The following is a 21337-nucleotide window of genomic DNA, read 5'->3' as shown; positions in this document are numbered from 1 at the left end:
GCCGAGAGCCTGGGAGTGTATGGAGATCCATGGGTGGCCCAACTTCTGGGCTAGACTGGGCTGCAGAGCAGTCATGGAGCCTTCCCCTTCCTCCTTTTGCAGGCTCCTGGCTGAGAAGCGGAAGGAGCTCTCGGACCAAGCCAACAAGCTCCACAACGGGCTTTTCAAGATCGATGAGACCCGGAAGAAGGTGGAGGTGATGACGCTGGAGCTGGAGGAAGCCAGGAGGAAGGTGGCGGAATTCCAGAAGCAGTGCGAGGAGTACCTGGTCATCATTGTTCAGCAGAAGCGAGAAGCTGATGAACAGCAGAAGGTGGGTGTCCGAGCCCTGGTCCTGGGATGCTCTCCTCAGTCGGTAAACTAAGGTCCACGGGCTGGATCAGGCCCAGTTGCCTTCTGGATCTGGCCCACGGACGGTCCAGGAATCGCCGTGTGGATCACCAGCACGTGGATTGCCAGTGTGCATGTTCATTCCCTCTCCCTCGCGTGGTGGCAGCAGCAGCGATGCCTCCCTCCCTCCTCCTGGCTTCTCCCTGCCCTGCCTAGAGGAGGAAGGGGGCTGGGCTTTGTTGAGCCGCAGCTGGCTGAGCGCCCCTCTCGAGCGACCGCCATTTAAAGCAGCCCCTCTCCGGAGCCCTTTCGCACGCCACTCATTGTCCCTCTGCTGCCACCGCCACCACCAGCCCCTGCCGCTCACAAGACACAAGTAAACCTGCCTGATGCTCTAGCATATATATTTGTCAAAATATAGTCCAGCCCCCCACAAGGTCTGAGGGACAGTGGACCAGCCCCCTGCTGAAAAAGTTTGAGGACCCCTGGTGCTGAGACTTCTCCTCCCCCTGCTCCTCTCCCCACAGATGGTGTCAGCCAACAGTGAGAAGATCGCAGCAGAGGAGATTAAGTGCAAAGCTTTAGCGGACACCGCCCAGAGGGACCTGGAAGAGGCCATGCCTGCCTTGGAGGAAGCCATGAAGGTAGCAGGAAGGGGAGGGACATTGTAGAAGCCCTGCCCCATGGGCTGCAGGGTCTGCTAAGTTAGGCAGCTGATAAGAGCTGTGCCAGATCTCTGGTGAACCAAACAGCAGAGCGGAGTTTGGGGCGGGCAGGATTTGTGGCCCGCAGAGTTCCTCTGCTGCAATGCGCACGACTATTTCACTTCAAACAACAGCATTGTGTTTCTTACCGACTCTAGACAAACGGAGAGATCCATTCCACCAAACTGGCGCTCTCCCAGCTTCCCTGTTAGGAGGCAGTAATGCCACCAACCTGTTTGGCATTAAAAGAGGATTAGAGATATTCGCGAAGGAGGAGGAGAGGGCTATCGGAAGTTACTAGCCAGGGTGGCTGTATTCTCCCTCCACTGTTGGAGGCGGCAATGCTTGCAAATGCCAGCTGCTGGCAGATCCTCCTCGCTGGCATCTGGTTGGCCCTGTGCCAGCAGGATGCTGGACTAGATGGTCCATTGGGCGGATCCAGCAGGGCTGTTGTAATGTTCTTAACCACACAGCATTCTGTGCCTGTGTGCATGCTCTGGCGCCACCCTCCCTGCGCAGCCCCAACATGCTGGGATTTCCCAGCTGTGTGGTGATGGCTGGAGATTTAGGATGCTCTCCATTCCTCCCCAAGGGTTAGAAGGGTGTGTGTGTCCCCCTTTCCTTCCTGTTTCCATGCTCTGACTCCCTGCCTGACTCTCCCTTTGGAGCAGCCGCTTCTGAAAGGCCCCCGTGCCCCCCTTTCCCTCCCCCCAGGCTTTGGAATCGCTCAACAAGAAAGACTTGACCGAGATCAAGTCTTACGGCCGCCCTCCCACCCTGGTGGAGACAGTCATGCAGGCGGTCATGATCCTGCGAGGCAACGAGCCCACCTGGGCCGAAGCCAAGAAGCAGCTGGGTAAGTAAGGAACCTAAGGCAAGCCCAGAGACAACATGTGTGCCGACATATAAAATGGATCTGGACCGTGATGCAGCGGGGGGGGGGGGATCCTTTCCACCTGTCCCACTGCCCCCTCCCCAGACCTCTTTTTTTCTGGGAGGGCATTTGTCGCCAGGGTTAGAGACAGCCTGCTTTTGGGCTTCCCGGAACTGTCCTGTTTTGGTCACTCTGTGGGGCCTGGTTGCAGAAGTCCAAAGTGCCATCAGCACGACCCAAAAGGGCTCTCCTGGCATCTCCCAGCTCCCCTGATCCCGATTCCGCTTCTCCAGGTGAGCCCAACTTCATTAAGCAGCTGGTCTACTTTGACAAGGACAACATCTCCGACAAGGTGCTCAAGAAGATCAGCGCCTACTGCTCTCAGCCGGACTTCCAGCCAGACATCATTGGGCGCGTCTCGGTGGCTGCCAAATCCCTGTGCATGTGGGTTAGGGCCATGGAGGTGAGCATCAAAAGCTCCGTCTGTGGAAGGGCCCGGCAGCAGCTCTTTGCATGGTGGGAAGACGCTTTGGGGTTCGATCTTTGCAGGTTGCACTCCATCCTCTGCTTCTCCCCACCTTCTCCTTCCCAGATGTACGGTCGCATTTACCGTGTGGTGGAGCCCAAACGCGCTCGAATGAATGCTGCCCTTGCCCAGCTGGCAGAAAAGCAGGCCGCCCAGGCCGAGGCTCAGGAGAGGCTCAGAGAGGTCAGTCAGCCTCTGAGGGCGATCCGGGAGTGCGGTTTGGCTGCAGGAGTCATGGATACTCTTCGCCTCTCTTCTTATTGCATTGCGACCACATCTTATACACATTTAACTTGTGGCATCTCAACCACACGCAGTTGACGTCTGGCTGGTTGAAATTCTATGAGTTAAATCCAAGCTGTAGGAATGGATATAGACACTTGGAGAGGATATATTGTTTAGTTATTGTCCTTCCTTGCTCACGTTTGTGAGATCAGCAGAGTACCATCCTTTGCAGCTAAACCTGGAAGCGAAGTCAAGGTTGATTTAATAAACCAGGATGCTTTAAGGCAGACTGGATTTTCCTGGTCTCACCCCTTTTCTCCCCCTTTAAAAACAACAATCGCACACACATGTGAAGAGATAAAAGTAGTGTTTACTTACATAAACTAGGTCTTGAAGCAGCAGTTACCGTAGCAAAACAAAGGCAGGTTTAAAACTGCTATCTAAGTTACAAAAGTACAAAATGTACATTCAGAAGTGGTGTCTGAGCTGCAGAACTCAGACATGCACGTGAGGGTGAGCTTGGAAGCATGATGAAGAGAAAGGAGGATGCCCAAGCAGGAAGGAAGGAAGCATGTAGGAAGACAAAGGAAGTGACCTCTCTAGCAGTTTTTTCCAGGAAAGCTCTGTGAGCCTCAGTCCCTTCATGTGCCTGTTGGGTTTTCCTGATGCAAAAAGAGCTTTCAAAGCTGGGGTACAAGGCCCTCTTGGCACGCTGGCTCCAGAAGGCTAAGGATGCTTGACCGAGGGCAGTTTGGGTATGTGCATTTGAACCAGACTTCTGTGTAAGATGTGGCCCTATGGTCTAATGGCGGTGGTAGGGCGTTCCCTCTGTGCATCACCCCAGGCCAGCCCTTGTAGGCATCTTCCCAGCGAGGAAGGCCCTGGCAATGGACCTGCTCCTAAGGCCTCCTCTCCACCCTCGCCCCAACCCCTGCTCAGGTGGCAGAGAAGCTGGAGATGCTGAAGAAGGAGTACGAGGAGAAGCTGGCCCAGAAGGAGGAGCTGCGCAAGAAGTCGGAGGAGATGGAGATCAAGTTGGACCGGGCCGACAAGCTGGTGTCGGGCCTGGCGGGAGAGAAGATCCGGTGGGAGGAAACAGTCAAGGTATGACCCGTGGAGCTGCTCCACACCCCCTTGGAGTAGAGCGTCAAGTTTTGACAGGACCATTTCTAGGACCCAGCAAGGGAGACCAAAGCCTTGGGACGTGCAAGGGGGTGAGGGGAGGCTACAGAAGACGCTGAGCTCAGAGAACAGAAGACGAAGGGAATGTGGGGTGCAAGAACAGAGACTGTGGCAGCTTTTTAATATCTCCAAGGGCCCCTTTGCAAGGGGAACTGTCTCCTGGGCTCCACCCTTCCCCTGATCTCCTCCTCCTCCTTCCCTGCAGGGCCTGGAGGAAGATATAGGCTACCTGGTGGGGGACTGTCTTTTGGCGGCCGCCTTCGTGTCCTACATGGGGCCCTTCCTGTCCAATTACCGGGATGACATTGTCTCGCACATCTGGATGAAGCAGGTGAGCCTGGTGGCCCTTTCCTCAAAGGCCAGCTTCTCCCTCCCGCCATTCCTTTAGAAGAATCCTGCCCTTGGTGGAAGGACACGAGGCTAGCAGCAAGGAGCTGGCACTGCCCCACGTGCCAGATCATTCATGTTCTGCAATGGTGAAAAATCAGTCTCTTAGTGTGGCAGCACCAACACTCTGGTCTCCCTGCTTATTGACATGGCGCCGGAGCCTTTGCTGTGCTCTTTCCGGCACCTGCTGAAGACATTTTTCTTTAGGCCAGCCTGCCCAGACCTGTAGAATATTGGTGTGAGTTCTGATCTTGCTTTTAATTTACTGCAGATCTCATCTTTTGAACGTTGCTTTTACTGATAATGTTATGGTTTTATTCTCTTTGCAAACCACTTTGACGTTTGTTTGGTTTTTTGCCACCACATGGGGTATAAATTTTATGAAATACAGTGGTACCTCGGGTTACATACACTTCAGGTTACATACGCTTCAGGTTACAGACTCTGCTAACCCAGAAATAGTACCTCGGGTTAAGAACTTTGCTTCAGGATGAGAACAGAAATCGTGCAGCGGCAGCAGGAGGCCCCATTAGCTAAAGTGGCGCTTCAGGTTAAGAACAGTTTCAGGTTAAGAACAGACCTCCAGAATGAATTAAGTTCTTAACCCGAGTTATCGCTGTAAAGAAATAGCCGGTGTAAGCCTCCCAGGGTGTCAGCTGGCCAGGCTGACCAGTGAGTAGCTCGGAAGCCGTGCCGGTCGCCTTCCGCTCATGGGAAGAGCAGGCCGTTCTGAGTGGGGCTTGACTGGCTTGCCTGCTTCTGCTCCCCACCCGCAGACTCGAGAGCTCCATGTGCCTTGCTGCCCCCGCTTCACCTGCGACAGCTTCCTCGCCAACCCCACCATCGTGCGCAACTGGAACATCCAGGGCCTGCCCTCTGACAACTTCTCTACCGAGAACGGGATCATTGTCACACGAGGCAACCGGTGAGCCTCGGTCTCCGAGAGGGAGCTCAGGGCTCCCTGCACCCCCCGGGGAGGCTTTTCAGGCCCACCACGGCCCTCTCCCCTTGGATGATCTGTTGGGGGTGGGGGGCACCCAGAGGTCCAAAGGTGAGACGCCGAGGGGCCCCAGCGCCCCTCAAGCCCCAATGTGTCTTTTCCAGGTGGCCTCTCATGATCGACCCCCAGTGCCAGGCCACGAAGTGGATCAAGAACATGGAAGCCAAAAAAGTAAGGAGGAGCTCCATTGCAGATGCTTGCTTCTCTAGGTTTGAACCCCCTGCCCTATGATTTCTGCACCCCACTCCCTTGTCCCTGTTTGCTGTTGCAGGGCTATGCAAATGCTCGTTCCCCTTCAGTTCCAGCCCCCTGTTCCTGCTTCTAAGCAGAAGTGCATTCGAATGTTGGGCTAGCAGCTGGATCCAACATCTGTTTACCTGCCTGGGAAATTCTCTGATGTGGGTGGCAGCCAGAGAGGCGTTCTGGTGGCCCTCTCATGCTCCCGCCCCCTCTGCCTCCCACAGGGCCTCAAGATAATTGACCTGCAGATGCCTGACTATATGCGCATCCTGGAGACGGCCATCCAGTTTGGCACCCCGGTGCTGCTGCAAAACGTTCAGGAGGACCTGGACCCCACACTGGCCCCCATCCTCAACAAGTCTGTCACCAAAGTGGGTGAGCGCCTGGCTTCTGCCTGCTGCTGGGAAAGGAGGTGGTGACTTCTGGGCACCCTTTTGTGTTTTTCATCCAGGTTTGGGATTTGAGGTTGGGGGGGAGAGGAATTTGATGGAGGAATGGATGCCAGCTTCCTGGGAAGGGGCTGGCATTTTGTCCAGAGGGAAAGAGGGCCCAGGTGAAAGACCCCCTAATCCCACCCCCATCTTGCTCCTGACCTGTGTGTCTTTGTAGGCGGCCGCCTGCTGATAAGGCTGGGGGACAAGGAAGTGGAATACCACCCTGATTTCCGGTTCTACCTCACCACCAAGCTCCCCAACCCACACTACACGCCGGAGACGTCCTCCCAGACCACCATCGTCAACTTTGCTGTCAAAGAGCAGGTAGGGAGCACAACCAGGGAGAGCGTTGCCACTGCTGCTGCTAGGCTCCTGTCTTGCTCATGGGCTTCTGATCAGGGCATCTGGTTGGTTTTTTGGATGGCAAGGAGGAGAGGGATCTTTATCACCTTCCTGTGAAACTATTTCCAGGCCCTAAGATCAACATCCTGAGATTAACATATTGGAAAGGCTACTTCAAAGAAGCTGCCCACTGTCTTTCACAGCCCAGGATGCATGATGCAGCAACTGGCACCTGGCTGTGTACGTGACTTGTCAAGCAGGAGAAATGGAACAGGGATGCAGAGGTGTGGATTGATCAAGAATCATATCAAAATAGTTTAAACCCAGTCAACGCAATGCGTTCATTGCTGACACAGATGGCTTACTCTATATTTGTTATAATTTCTCAGAGCAATCCCACCTGATCACTACAGTTGGTGAGAATGGGATGCTGGGCTGTGGTGGGCCCCCTTTGGCCTGATCCTGGCTTCTTGCAGCCTCAATGCTGGGAATTCTTTCTGGCTTCCAGGATTTGAGGTGGGAGGAGATGGGCGGTTTGGAAAGGGACAGATTCCACCCCCTGGAGAAGACTTCACAGGAGGGAAGAAGAATTGCCAGGAGAGCAGGCATAAAGGGTGGGGAGCATCCTTCATGCCAAAGGATGGGGGGAGAGGCAGAGGGGTCCATACTGAGTGTCCTGGGCCTCTTCAGGGGCTGGAAGCTCAGCTGCTGGGGATTGTGGTCCGGAGAGAGAGGCCCGAGCTGGAAGAGCAGAAAGACAACCTGGTCCTCAACATCGCAGCTGGCAAAAGGAAGCTGAAGGAGCTGGAGGACGAGATCCTGAGGTAACAGGGCTGGGCAAGGGGACATGCAGGTGCTGTGGAGAACAGGATCCTTTTGAGGGTTTGTCACTTGTGTGTGCAGACGCTTGGACTACTGCAATGCGCTCTATGTGGGGCTACCTTTGAAGGTGACCCGGAAACTGCAATTAATCCAGAATGCGGCAGCTAGACTGGGGACTGGGAGCGGCTGCCTGGACCACATAACACCGGTCCTGAGAGATCTGCATTGGCTCCCAGTACGTTTCCGAGCACAATTCAAAGTGTTGGTGCTGACCTTGAAAGCCCTAAACGGCCTTGGTCCTGGATACCTGAAGGAGCGTCTCCACCCCCATCGTTCAGCCCGGACACTGAGGTCCAGCGCCGAGGACCTTCTGGCGGTTCCCTCATTGCGAGAAGTGAGGTTACAGGGAACCAGACAGAGGGCCTTCTCGGTAGTGGCACCCGCCTTGTGGAACGCCCTGCCTTCAGATGTGAAGGAAATAAGTAGCTATCCTATTTTTAAAAGACATCTGAAGGCAGCCCTGTTCAGGGAAGTTTTTAATATTTAACGCTGTATTGTTTTTAATACTTGATTGGGAGTCGCCCAGAGTGGCTGGGGAAACTCAGCCAGATGGGCGGGGTATAAATAATAAATTATTGTTGTTGTTGTTGTTGTTGTGCCTGAAGAGCATCATGTAATCAATGGCTTAAAAACAGCATCTGCTGCAACCTCAGCAAAGTTGAAGGAAATGGCAGTGGAGGCCACGAAGCCTGTGTGGTTGGGCCTGTGGGGTGATACGTGGCAGTTCTTACTGACCAGGAGAAGGAAGATGGCTGCTGTGTTCTGCACTTTCTTTACCCCCTGGGTCTCCAGCCTTTTGTGGAGGCTGAGCATGTTGCAAGTCTGCCCTTCTCTCTCTTCTCTTCCCCATAAACTCAGCCGACAGTTCTGCAGGCCCTGACCCCACCTCCTCCTCCATCATCTGGGGCTTCTCCCAGCCAGGGAAGGCATCCTTCCCACCCTGCCTCTTGGGCAAAGCTGCAGGGCTCAGCTTCTGATCCTCAGGCCCTCTGTGGATTGGGCACAGGTGTTCCGCCCTCACTTGCACCCCCCCCTCCCCGGGCTCACCTCTCCCGCTTTTAACTGTCAGGTTGCTGAATGAAGCCACGGGCTCCCTCTTGGATGATGTGCAGCTTGTGAACACACTCCAAACCTCGAAGGTCACAGCCACCGAGGTTACAGAGCAGCTGGAGACCAGCGAGACCACAGAGATCAAAATCGACACTGCCCGGGAGGTGAGGGGAAAGAGCTCGCCTTGGCTGTGCGAGAAGGGCGGGGAGGCTGGCCGAAGAGCCTGCTGGATCAGGCCAGTGGCTCTCCTAGGCCAGCATCCTGTTCTCACACTGCCAACCAGAGGCCCCAAAGGGAAACCCACAGGTAGGATCTGAGCACAAGAGCACTTGCCTCTCCGATGGCTCCTGGCAACTGGTACTCAGAAACATTGCTGCCTCTGACCACGGAGACAGTTCATAGCCATTGTGGCTAGTAGCCCCCAACAGCCCTTGCCTCCATGAATTTGTCTAATCCTCTTCTAAAGCCCTCTTGGTTGCTGGCCATCATTGCCTCCTGTGGCAGGGAGTTCCGTAGTTCAACTCTGTGTTGTGAGAAGAAGCACTTTCTTTTTTGTCTGTCCTGAATCTTCCAATATCCAGCTTCATGGATTTCCACAAATTCTAGTCTGATGGGAGAGGGAGGAAAACTTTCCTCTATCCACTGTCTCCAGGTGATGCATTATTTCATAAACTTCAGGTGGAATCCCCCCCCCCAGAACTGAGGGTCTTGAGGAAGATTTGTGGGTACAGATGCTGTGCCTGAACCCCTCCTGGATTTCTCCACAGTCCATAGGGGCTAGTAACTTGCTCTTTGACTGGTGAAGTACTGATTCTGCAGGAAAGGTCATTTCTCTGGGAGTGAGTGGTTTGTGTGCTGGGGTAGAGGCCTCACCCCATAGCTGACCCACCCCCAGTGGTTCCTCTCCCCCCCCATCTCCTGGTGGGCATCCTGCTCCTGCCTTCCGGCTGCTTGCCAACTCACCTGTCGCACGTGCTCTCGCCAGGCCTACCGACCATGTGCTCAGAGGGCGTCCATCCTGTTCTTCGTCCTCAACGACATGGGCAGGATCGACCCCATGTACCAGTTCTCCCTCGATGCCTACATCGACCTCTTCAACCTCAGCATCAACAAGAGCCATCGGAGCACCAAGCTGGACGAGAGAATCCGCTTCCTCAACGAATACCACACCTATGCCGTATACAGGTAACCTACTTCGTGCGGGAGGCGGGGGGGCAGCCAACCACTGCCACCACTCCTTTCCCTGTTGCACCTGGCAATCTATGCCCTTGGGGTCTCCTTCCTGAGGAACGAGGCGTGTTCAATTTAACTGGGAGAAGTTGTCTACAATCCTCAGACTTGTCCCATATAGTCCATACAGTGGACCCTTGGGTTGCAAACGTGATCTGTGCGGGAGGCACGTTCACAACCCACAGCGTTCACGACCTGCACACCTGCGCATGCGCAAGTCACGATTCGGTGCTTCTGTGCATGCGCAAGCACCGAAACCCGGAAGTAACGGTTCCGGGGTGCGCAACCTGAAATCGCATAACCTAAAGCGTCTGTAACCCGAGGTATGACTGTATAGTCAAATCACAGGACGCCTGTTCCAGACAGGCACTGGAAGTTCAGGCTTCACTCTCTTGAATATCTGAGAAAGCAACTGCGGAAGGTGTGGAGACAAACTGGAACGTGTCCAGAGGAGGGCAACCAAAATGGTCAAAGGCCTGGAAACGATGCCTTATGAGGAACGGCTAAGGGAGCTGGGCATGTTTAGCCTGGAGAAGAGGAGGTTAAGGGGTGATATGATAGCCATGTTCAAATATCTAAAAGGATGTCACATAGAGGAGGGAGAAAGGTTGTTTTCTGCTGCTCCAGAGAAGCGGACACGGAGCAATGGATCCAAACTACAAGAAAGAAGATTCCACCTAAACATTAGGAAGAACTTCCTGACAGTAAGAGCTGTTCGACAGTGGAATTTGCTGCCCAGGAGTGTGGTGGAGTCTCCTTCTTTGGAGGTCTTTAAGCAGAGGCTTGACAACCATATGTCAGGAGTGCTCTGATGGTGTTTCCTGCTTGGCAGGGGGTTGGACTCGATGGCCCTTGTGGTCTCTTCCAACTCTATGATTCTAAATCAGGCACTTTCTATCACGTGGTGGCTATGTAAGAGAATCCAGGCATTTGGGGAGAGTATCCACTTACAACTACAAAAAATGATAGAGATTTCCTTTATGAGAAAACCAGAAGCTTATCTTCTGGGGATTACAGATTTGGATATTCCACAAAAGATGAAAAGTATTTTTTTATATGCCACAGTGGCAGCAAGAGTTCTTATCGCTACAAAATGGAAGAGTGATGAAATCCCCTCTATTCATGAATGGATCCCAAAGCTAACAGAATATGTGGAGTTAGACAGTTTATCAGAAAAAAATAAAGAACAAACCAAAACGGGAATTTGTCTCAAAATGGGAAGTCTTCAAAGTTTATTTGAAAAACAGTTATAGCACTTTAAACTCTGTCTCAGCATTTGAATAACTTCAGTAGTAGCTTTGAGAAAGATATGAGACCTCAGATAAACCAATAATTAGTTAATTTATGATAAAAGTGTGTATTGGCAGCAAATAATATATAACTGAAATAAGGAATAGACGGGAGGTCGGGTCTATAGTTCAAGGACCACTTTTTCCTTTATTGATTTGTAATTAATATTGTCTTTATCACTGTTTCTATTTGTATTTTTGTTTTGTTTTTTCCTTTTTTGGTGTATCAATAAAATAAAAAAAGAATATCTGAGAAAGGAGGCTGCTGTGAGTTCTCTCCGAGCTCCAACCCTTCCTTCCGTTTTCTGTGTGGCTTCTCTTAGGTACACCTGTAGGGGCCTCTTTGAGCGGCACAAGCTGCTTTTCAGCTTCCAGATGTGTGCCAAGATCCTGGAGGTCTCCGGCAACCTCAAGATGGACGAGTACAACTTCTTCCTGCGCGGGGGAGTGGTAAGAGCTCAAGAGCCACCCTGATGGATCAGACCAAAGGCCAAGCTGGTTCAGTAGCCTTCTGTTACTGTGGCCAGCCAGGGGCCTACGGAAAGCGGACAAGTGGGACCTGAGTGCAAGAGCAGCACTCACCCCTTCCTCATCCCCAGCAACTGGGCATGCAGAGACATACTGCCTTTGGTCCTGGAGGCAGAGTATAGCCATCGTTTCGAGTAGCCCTTGATAGCCTTAGCCCCCATAAGGTAAAGGTAAAGGGACCCCTGACCATTAGGTCCAGTCGTGGCTGACTCTGGGGTTGCGGTGCTCATCTCGCTTTACTGGCTGAGGGAGTCGGCGTACAGCTTCCGGGTCATGTGGCCAGCATGACTAAGCCGCTTCTGGCGAACCAGAGCAGCGCACGGAAACGCCGTTTACCTTCCCGCCGGAGTGGTACCTATTGATCTACTTGCACTGGCGTGCTTTTGAACTGCTAGGTTGGCAAGAGCAGCGGGAGCTCACCCCGTCATTGCGGGGATTCGAACCGCCAACCTTCTGATCGGCAAGCCCTAGGCTCTATGGTTTAACCCACAGCGCCACCTGCGTCCCTTAGCCCCCATAAATTTGTCTAATTTCTTTTAAAGCCATCAAATCGGTGGCTGCCGCTAATTATTGCCATAGCAAAACATAGTTTAGCAATGCGCCGTGTGAAGAAGTATTTCCTGTTCTCTGTCTTGAATCTTTCCCTGCAAAAAAGATCTTAAGCTTTGCTGGATGAGCCCATTGGGTTCTCGTATTATAAGAGCAGGGGAGAAACTCTTTATCTGCTTCCTCTCTACCATGTACAATTGTATGCATCTGTATTGTGTCTCTCTTGTCTTTTTGTCTAAAGTAAAAAAAAGCAAATTTTGGCAACCTTTCTTCATAGGGGAGCTGCACTAGCCCTTTAATCATTTTGCTTGCCCTTTTCCAGCTCTGCAGTATCTTTCTTAATGTATAGTGATCAACAATGTACACAGAATTATTATTTTTATTTAGTGAGTTTGTTGTGTTTAAATCCCACCTTTCTTCCGAGGAGCTCGAGGTGGTGTAAATAGTTCTCATCCTCACGATTTTATCCTCATGACAGCCCTGTGAGGTGGATTAAGTTGAGAGTGACTAACTGGCCCAAGGTCACCCATTGAGCTTCATAGCTGAGTGGGGATCTTAGCCCTGGTCTCTCCCAGATCCTAGTCCAACACTAACCGCTGAACCACACCAGCTCCCAAAGAAGAAGCCTGGCAGTGGTATGGATAGCGGGAACAAATGTCTCGGCAGCATCAACTGGGCAGAGACTTCAGGAAGTTATCGCTTGTGCAAGCATAACAAAGTCCCCAGCGAGATCTGAACTCGCGACCCTCGGTTTACAAGGCCAGTGCTCTAACCCCAGAGCTATAGAGCCTTGCACTCCATTGAATTGTGCAATGCACGGAACAGATTTGCGTAAACTGATTTATGGTACTGGTAGATTTATTCTCTGTGCAGCGGGAGAGAGGCATCCAGAAATGGGTTGCCCCCTGCCATACAGCTTTGATGGCCTAGGAGAGGGAGACCTTGCCACCCTTTCTTTCTTTCTTTCGTGCCTTGCCCAGGTCCAGGGCAAATTTTCCTTCTCTCTGGTCTCGCATTCCCTCCCCCCTCATGTCTGCTCTGCAGCAGTTATCCTCGGGTTTTGTCCTTTCAACCTTATTTGCCTTTCCCTTTCCCCGCTTTCAATAACTTCCCGTACACACACAAAAAAGAAGAGTCATCTTTGTTTTTTACCTCTCCTTATCCTCTTGGGTCCCTCCTTTGTTATCCTTTCTTCTCCCACTGCCTGAGCATGGCGCTGGTGGAGAAAATGTCATTTCTGCAAGGAGAAATCAACACGCAAAAGAAAGTCAGCCAGGCTGGGGAGGCGGTGGGTCTAAAAACAACATTCTCCCAGTTACCTTGACGGTTGCCATTGAGTCCCCCTTCCCCCCCCCAACACAGAGGCTTCTGAAGGCTCTTCCTCACTGGAGAGACAATTTTCCGAAGAGGCAAACTGTGAAGATTTCGCCCACCAAGCCTATTGAGCAGGCAGATGCCAATCTTACCAGTTCCTACATGGTCTCAAAATAATGTCGGACGCCTTCCTTTTGAGTGTCTGGCTGGCTCCAGCGAGATTGCTGGTGTCTGGACTCAGCTGGTGTACGACTGCAGCTCTGGCAGGGCCTTGGTGTTGAAGGAAGGCTCAGACAGCTGATTCCCTGCCATAACCGGCCATCATTGTTTGCGCCAGGGGACATTGCTATGGGCCGTTGTCCCTAGAGGGTGCTGATCCCTGCCACCCATGGCACCCCGTCTCTTCGCCGCAAATCTGAGGGCTCCCTTGGGCAAAAAAACAAGGACACCAGCCAGGAATACCAGAGCAAAACAGCAGCCAGTAGGCTTGGTCTTTATTGAAGACTGTCACGACAGGACTCCCACCTGCCACAAGGTGGAACAAGATGGAAGCCCCGAACAAAAGAGAACCCAAACTTTTATTAGCTTCTAATCCCCATGTTACACCCCCCCCAAACTACATCACTCATACATCATGGTTACATCATGAAAGGGGAGGTCTGGTGGCAATAATCTGAGTATCCTGGACCCTGCCCCATGGTTCTCCTTGCCCTCCACCAAACACCCATCAAGTGAAACAAAAGAGATATTTACATTTCCCTGTTTCCCAGCTAAGTTAATCACACCCTTTTGTCTTCATCTGAGTTTGTTATTTCTGGAATGGCTACCTGTCTGGCACTCAGGTATCAGGATGCCAGGGATTATCACTCAGGCAGAGGGGCTGCTGAGGAGCTGAGCTCCCTGTTAGCCAGTACATAGATACATTTATCAGTGAATTGTTACATTTGGTATTGTGCAGCAGAGGCCCTTTGAATAGATAGGAAGAAACTGTGATGAAGTGTTTTGTGGGGACAAATCACAAAAGTCACAAAAGTGATTGTGCTGATTTTGGTAGTGGGGTGCATGTGCATGATATCTGCTGGAGGGACAACCCCCCCCCCAATACATAAATTCCTGTAACACACGGGATGCTTCTTCTGCCTTTTGCTGCTTCAGAAATTGTCCCCCGTCCTTTAAATCCAGTAGACGACAGTTCTGACACCATCCCACGCCCCATTATAGGGCTGGGGTAGGGAAACATTCCTGGCCAACAGGCCAGATCATTATTTCCCCACCTGCTGGCAGGCCAAATTTGACAAGTGATTGGGGCCCCCCATCTATCAGTCACCTGCCCTCCCAATATTGGGGCTGGGGGTGAGGTGTTATTTTATGAAGAGCATCGGATCAGTGGCAGTCCTGCTGCTGAATCAGCACAGTCCTGACCATTGTGGGCCCCCCCCCCATGCATCCCCATTGCCCTGACAAGGGAAGCTTCTGTGGCTTGTTTGCCCCTCTGGGGAGAGAGTTTGGGCTGGCTACCAAGAGGAGCAGTCCCTCAGGATGTGTAGTACCCCCAAAAGGTTGAAATCTACTTGGGCCTTGACTTCCGGTGGAGGAACATGGCGGACTGAATGTCTTCTGTCGGCAGGTTGTCGATGGAGATAATTACATGGCGATTGATGATAGCCAATACGTAAATCTTGGCTGTCAAATTCTCCCTGGAGATAATAGTGGACAAGGGCATAAACGCAGATACTGTGTTCTGTGTTTTTTCAAAATCAAGATGGAAAACTACGGCAAATGCAACAGGAAATGGGAACAGATGATAAGGAACTGGGTGAAAACGAATGAATATATAATGTAAAGAACTATGGAATATTATTTTAATATACAATCGCAGTGGAGACACTTGCGTGGACAAAGATGGAAAGGCGTCTTATTGTTTAATATGGAGGAATGGTTTTTGAAATTATTGGAGGTGAAAACCATTGCTGACATTTATTAATAAAAATAATTAGATAACCCCTTTTGGACTTTTTGTGTAAAAAGGAAACTGAATTAATTTGATACATTTGGGTTGTAAGATTGGGGAAATATTGCCTAACAGAAGGTAGATCAGTTGGATGTCATTCTAGAGTGAATATTTCAAATAATTTCTTTTATATAACTGACAGATGGAAAATCAGAAGTCCGTTATGTTCTTTTTATTTTCTTTTATATTTTTGTTTTTCCTTTGATGCTGTCTCTTTCCCTTTCTGCTTTTATTTAGATTATTTTTTTTTTAGCTTATTGCATTATGAAAAAGCTTTAATAAAATCTTACATTTTTTTAAAAAATAGAAATCTCCCCAGGCCTTGCCCCACAACAGAGGCATGCCATGTGGGCAGTCAAGGGCGGAATGCAGCTTGGCCGTCCCACAGGTCCTTGGGCGAGCCGTCTGGGAGGTTTTGCCAGAGCCTGGCTTTGTAATCTGAGAGGCCCTTGAAGCTCCGCCAAGCCCCGTCCATGACAACGGGCCAGAGAGCAAGACTGGCTCCCCGCCTAGCAGGACAGCCATGGAGAGGGGGAAGTAGAGGGGGAAAGCCACCCCAACCTCCTGCAGCCTGCTCCTCGCTATATGTTTCCTGAGGGGAAACCCAGAGCAGGCCGGGAAATGGCCAGAGACTTTTCCTTCCCCCTACTTTCACCTTGAGGGCCAAGGCTGCCCCCCACCTGGGCACACCTGGCATTATACACCTTTCAGTGCCATTCTTGAGGTGACTATATGCGTGTGTGTCCATGGCCAGATTTGCTGCCAAGGTCAGCTCCAGGGGCCCTCTCTCTGGCGACCATATTTTACCCATAATCCTCCCTGCTTTGCCTGTGCCATTCCTCCCCTGGTGAGGAGAGTCTCCTGCTATGGGACGTATCCCCACCCTTGCCATAGAGGTGGGCAGAATCTGACCAGAGCCCTTCATGCCCAGGATGCCGGGCCCATCCTAGCCCTTCTGGAGAAGATGGCAGACGTTCAGAAATACCTTGGTATACGGGGAGGCCTGCTTCACCTCTCCCAAATACCCTGAAAGCAAAGGTGTATCAAATAGCCTGCTCTTCCCCCATGGATTTGCCTAATCCTCTTTTAAAACCACCCGAGCTGATGGCCTCCTGTGGGAGGGAGTTCCGCAGTCGAACCGTGTGTTGTGGGAAGGAGCACTTTCAACGAAAACCTGTCCTGATTCTTCCATCGTTCCCTTCCTGCTTGCAGGTGCTGGACAGGGAAGGGCAAATGGACAACCCCTGCACCAGCTGGCTGGCCGACGTCTACTGGGACAACATCACCGAGCTGGACAAGCTCACCAACTTCCACGGCATCATGAACTCCTTTGAGCAGTACCCTCGGGACTGGAACCTCTGGTACACCAACTCCAAGCCGGAGAAGGCCATGTTGCCAGGTCAGGCACCGCCCTTCCGCTGAGCTGCGCAGTCCCTGCCGTCGGATTGTGTCCATGCCCTCCCTAAAGAAAACCGGGAGGGAGTCCAGTGGAAATGGGTTAACTGCCATCCTCCAGAACAGAGTTGGAGCACTGGATCTGGCAGGCGGGCTGGATCCAAAACTAGCCCACCCACCTGACAATCACCTGATGTCCTGTGCAGGGCCTTCTTAAGCATATCTGCCCCCCCCCCCCCCCCGTTTCCCAGAGTTGTCGACCTATTTTTAGGGAGCACGGCAGGGCTGGAGGAGGCAGGCAGCAGCTGGAGGACGGCTCAACGGCTCCTCTGGCAGGGAAGAGGCGGAGGCTGGATGCGGTCCTGGCTCAGCTGGATGCTTCGTGCCACAGTGGCCACGAGGAACAGAGGCTCTGGGCGCGGCGCTGCTTTGGCACAGGTGGCATGGCAGAAGTGGGCAAGGGCGGTGAGCTGATGCCAGGAGGCGCCGTGTCCAGCCTCTGCCTCTTCCTTGGCGCCCTGGCACCCCACACCACTAGCCTCTATGGGTAAGATGCCCCTGGTCCCGTGACATCCGGGGAATCTTCCCTTGCAGCCTCGGCTTGAACTCTAGATCCAAAAGTTATAGCCTACCTTTTTCCTCCAAGGAGCTCAAGTCCAGGGCCCTCCCCCTCCTCACTTATTCACAACAACTCTGCCAGGTGGACTTAGGCCGAGAGGCAGTTATCCAGGGAGCTTTGTGGCCAAATGGGGATTCGAAGCCAGGGCTCCCAGGTCCTCGTGCAACACTATAGCCACTGTACCGGCATACTTTGGAAGCCCCAAGCCTCTGAAAAGGGGTGTTCTTGGTGCAGATAATCCCTCTAGGACCACCTCCAGTGAGAGGTCTGTCCTTATGCACTGGAGATGTGGGAGTCAAGCTGAGATGGGGAGCGACCACTGGCTCTGGTGGGCATGCCAGGCCTTCTCTACAACCCACCCACTGGGCCCCTCTTCAGTTTCAGGTGGTCTCCCCCCACCCATACTTGTCGCCCCCTGCAGGTGAGTGGGAGAACTCCTGTAACCAGATGCAGCGGATGCTGGTCGTCCGGTCCCTGCGGCCAGACCGCGTGGCTTTCTGCGTCACGGCATTCATCGTCTCTAACTTGGGCTCCCAGTTCATCGAGCCGCCAGTGCTGAACATGAAGTCGGTGAGTGGCAGCGTCTGTGGCACTTGGGGGAATCCTAGGCCCTTACCCACTCCCATGTTCTCTCTCTCATTTGTAATTTTTTTAAAATTTCATTTTATAATGCATATAAACAGAACAGTTATGAACGCAGATGAAAATTAAAAGAAGAAGAGCAAATCTATAAAGCTGGCACGTGGAATGAATACAACTGTTCATGGGTTAAAATTAAAGTCCCAAGTCATGAGAAAAAAGGGAGAATAAGTGTTGTCTTCAGAATAAAGAGTATTAGTGATATCTGATTATCAAGTGTAGTTCCAGATTTGCCAGTCTTGTGATGAGGGTGGTCTTGGAAATAATGGTTCTGTTGTGTATATAACCCCCTCCTTCCATGTAGTGATGCTCCATGCTTGAGTATTGATGCTCTGGTGCTTGTAGTGTTACTTCAGTAGCAATACTGAGTGAGAGCCAGTGTGGTGTAGTGGTTAAGAGCGGTGGACTCGTAATCTGGGGAACCGGGTTCGTGTCTTCGCTCCTCCACATGCAGCTGCTGGGTGACCTTGGGCCAGTCACGCTTCTCTGAAGTCTCTCAGCCCCACTCACCTCACAGAGTGTTTGTTGTGGGGGAGGAAGGGAAAGGAGAATGTTAGCCACTTTGAGACTCCTGTGGGTAGTGATAAAGCGGGACATCAAATCCAAACTCTTCTTCTTTTTTCAACTGCTCTGGAGAATGGTCTCTGCAGATGGATTGAGGCAGAAGTAATAGGAGTATCAACCCCCCCCCCCATATTAATCGATATGGGAATGACCTCAAAGTCACTGTCCTCATCCTGTCCTGCCTCAGCTACTCGGTCGCTCCCTGTGGCCTAGAATGATTTTCCTCCCCATTTTGTCCTTCTCTTCCCATCTATGGACGCAGGTGGTGGATGACTCCACGACCAAGACCCCTCTGATCTTCGTGCTGTCCCCTGGCGTCGACCCCACCTCCTCCCTGCTCCAGCTGGCCGAGCAGTCGGGCATGGCGCAACACTTCCAAGCCCTCTCTCTGGGCCAGGGCCAGGCGCCCATCGCCACCCGCATGATCAAAGATGGCGTCCACCAAGGTGGGTCCAGCTCCCAGCGGGTGAGCCTGCCGCGTCCGCCCGACCCCTTCAGATCTCTGGAGCAGAGATGGGGAACGTCTGTGGCCAGTCTCCAGGTCTTCTGGGGCTCCCATCATGGCCAGCGAGGACGGGAGTTGTAGTCCAACAACTTCTGGAGAGGAACGGCTGCTCTGGAGGCAAATCTAGCTTACGGTGGGGGGGGGGCATTCCTGCTCCCGGTATGCCCCACGGAGAGCCTCAAGGTCCATAAATAGCAACACCCTAGTGGTCCTGGGCCCCAAGGAAGTTAGATTAGCTTCAACCAGAGCCAGGGCCTTTTCAACACTGGCCCCGATGTGGTGGAACGCTCTGCCTCATGAGACCGGGGCCCTGTGGGATCTGATTTATTTCCGCAGGGCCTGTAAGACAGAGTTGTTCCACCTGGCCTTTAGCTTGGAGCCAATTTGATTCCCTCCCCCTCTTTCTTTTTCCTTCTCCTCCTGTGATGAGGCTGCATTTTAACATTTTATTATTTTAATGTTTCAATATTTTAATGTTGTATTTTAATCTTGTTTTTAAGTTGTATTCATTCAACTTGTTTTTATTATTGCTTGTTAGCCACCCTGAGCCCGGCCTTGGCTGCGGAGGGCAGGGATATAAATAAAAATTATTATTATTATTAGTATTATTATTATTTCCCTGAGTCTTCCTTCATAGATCCTGCTCAGCTCACGCCTTGGTAGCCCCCCTGCCCCCCGCCAAGCAGATGTGGGGCCTCCCCACCCTCTAACCTGGCTTTCTGAGAGCCAGTGTGGTGTAGTGGTTAAGAGCGGTGGACTCGTAATCTGGTGAACCGGGTTCGATTCCCCGCTCCTCCACCTGCAGCTGCTGGGTGACCTTGGGCCAGTCACACTTCTTGGAAGTCTCTCAGCCCCACTCACCTCACAGAGTGTTTGTTGTGGGGGAGGAAGGGAAAAGGAGAATGTTAGCCGCTTTGAGACTCCTGAAGGGGAGTGAAAGGCGGGATATCAAATCCAAACTCTTCTTCTTCTTCTTCTTCTTGGCAGGCAACTGGGTCTTCCTGGCCAACTGCCACCTCTCTCTCTCCTGGATGCCCCAGCTGGACAAGTTGGTGGAGCAGCTCCAGGTGGAGGAGCCACACCCCTCCTTCCGCCTGTGGCTCAGCTCCAGCCCCCACCCGGACTTCCCCATCTCCATCTTGCAGGCCGGGATCAAGATGACCACGGAGCCCCCCACGGTGAGAGCAAAAGAGCCAGGTGGCCAGAAGGGGCGGGGTGGGGGGCTCTTTCATCATTTCCTCCTCCCACCACCTGTTCCCCAGGGGGCCCCCATACCCAAGGCCCCAGCCCAGCCCTACGGAAGCCACAGGCTTCCTTCTCCTCTTGGGTCAAGTTAAAAGTTCCCCTCTGCCTTACTCCAGATTGGCAACTTCACGTCAGGTCGTTTCCCCCCCTGCATTATAGAGCAAATATATAGTTTGAGGAAGAACTGGGAGAAAGTGTGTGTGTGTTTAAGTCAAGCATAGGCAAACTTGGCCCTCCAGATGTTTTTGGCCTACAAGTCTCATCATCTTCGGTCCAGTATACCTGAAGGAGCGCCTCCACCCCCATCATTCAGCTGGGGGGGGGGGGTTCCAGCGCCAAGGGCCTTCTGGCGGTTCCCTCGCTGCGAGAAGCCAAGTTACAGGGAACCAGGGACAGGGTCTTCTCGGTGGTGGCACCCGCCCTGTGGAACGCCCTCCCACCAGATGTCAAAGAGAACAACAACTACCAGACTTTTAGACAACATCTGAAGGCAGCCCTGTTTAGGGAAGCTTTTAATATCTGATGCATTACTGTATTTTAATATTGTGTTGGAAGCCACCCAGAGTGGCTGGGGAAACCCAGCCAGATGGGCGGGGTATAAATAATAAATTATTATTATATTATTATCCCTAGCTAGCAGGACCAGTGGTCAGGGATGATGGGAATTGTCGTCTCAAAACATCTGGAGGGCCGAGTTTGCCTATGCCTGGTTTAAGTACACAACAAGAGCCAGTCATCTAGTCCAGGCTCCTCTTCTCACAGTAGCCAATCAGATGCCCCAAAGGCAAACCCTCAATCAGGATTCGAACACAGGAGCCCTCTCCCCTCCTGTGGTTTCCAGCAGCTGGTATTCAGAAGCATTGTTGTATCTGACTGTGGAGGCAGACCATAGACATCACGGGCTAGGAGCCCTTGAAAGCCCCCTCCTCCATGACTTTGTTTGATCCCCCTTAAAGCTTTGCCAGCCATCCAGACAAAATTGTTTGAAGACATAGAATTGGCGAAATCGACTTATAAGATTCGGAATCCAAAAGAAGCAAAGTTCGAAAAGGATTGGAGTAAATTTGTTGAATATATACGGAGTAATTGTAAGAATTTAAAAACTGTAGCAGGATTAATGTAAATCTTGTGATGTGGATGAAGTGTAAATAAGAAACTGGAAGAAAAGATTTGAGACATGAAAACCGTTGAAGGGATGGAAGGAAGTCCGGGCGCAATAAGGCGCAGGGTAAATAAGAAGACATACAAATTTTTGAATGTAAGAGTATTTATT

The 21337-nt window shown here is 52.0% G+C and overlaps 1 protein-coding gene across 1 annotated transcript in view; it reads left to right on the top strand.

The window, feature by feature from the left end:
* The window catches only part of DNAH2 (dynein axonemal heavy chain 2), a 135149-nt gene that overhangs the window by 105358 nt on the left and 8454 nt on the right, over positions 1-21337 (top strand). The window contains exons 61-79 of the mRNA XM_080979575.1: positions 103-313; positions 858-974; positions 1749-1890; positions 2202-2371; positions 2501-2617; positions 3599-3763; positions 4047-4172; positions 5005-5153; positions 5333-5399; positions 5693-5843; positions 6078-6226; positions 6935-7068; positions 8196-8340; positions 9162-9361; positions 11019-11145; positions 16310-16496; positions 17533-17681; positions 18577-18760; positions 19807-19997. Coding sequence (XP_080835701.1) covers positions 103-313; positions 858-974; positions 1749-1890; positions 2202-2371; positions 2501-2617; positions 3599-3763; positions 4047-4172; positions 5005-5153; positions 5333-5399; positions 5693-5843; positions 6078-6226; positions 6935-7068; positions 8196-8340; positions 9162-9361; positions 11019-11145; positions 16310-16496; positions 17533-17681; positions 18577-18760; positions 19807-19997 — 2881 coding nt within the window. The remainder of the gene's footprint in view (positions 1-102; positions 314-857; positions 975-1748; positions 1891-2201; positions 2372-2500; positions 2618-3598; positions 3764-4046; positions 4173-5004; positions 5154-5332; positions 5400-5692; positions 5844-6077; positions 6227-6934; positions 7069-8195; positions 8341-9161; positions 9362-11018; positions 11146-16309; positions 16497-17532; positions 17682-18576; positions 18761-19806; positions 19998-21337) is intronic.

The sequence above is a fragment of the Podarcis pityusensis genome (assembly GCF_964106645.2).
Source record: "Podarcis pityusensis genome assembly, chromosome: 13".
In the NCBI taxonomy this organism is placed as follows: Eukaryota; Metazoa; Chordata; class Lepidosauria; order Squamata; family Lacertidae; genus Podarcis; species Podarcis pityusensis.
This window is presented reverse-complemented; position numbering and strand designations above follow the sequence as displayed.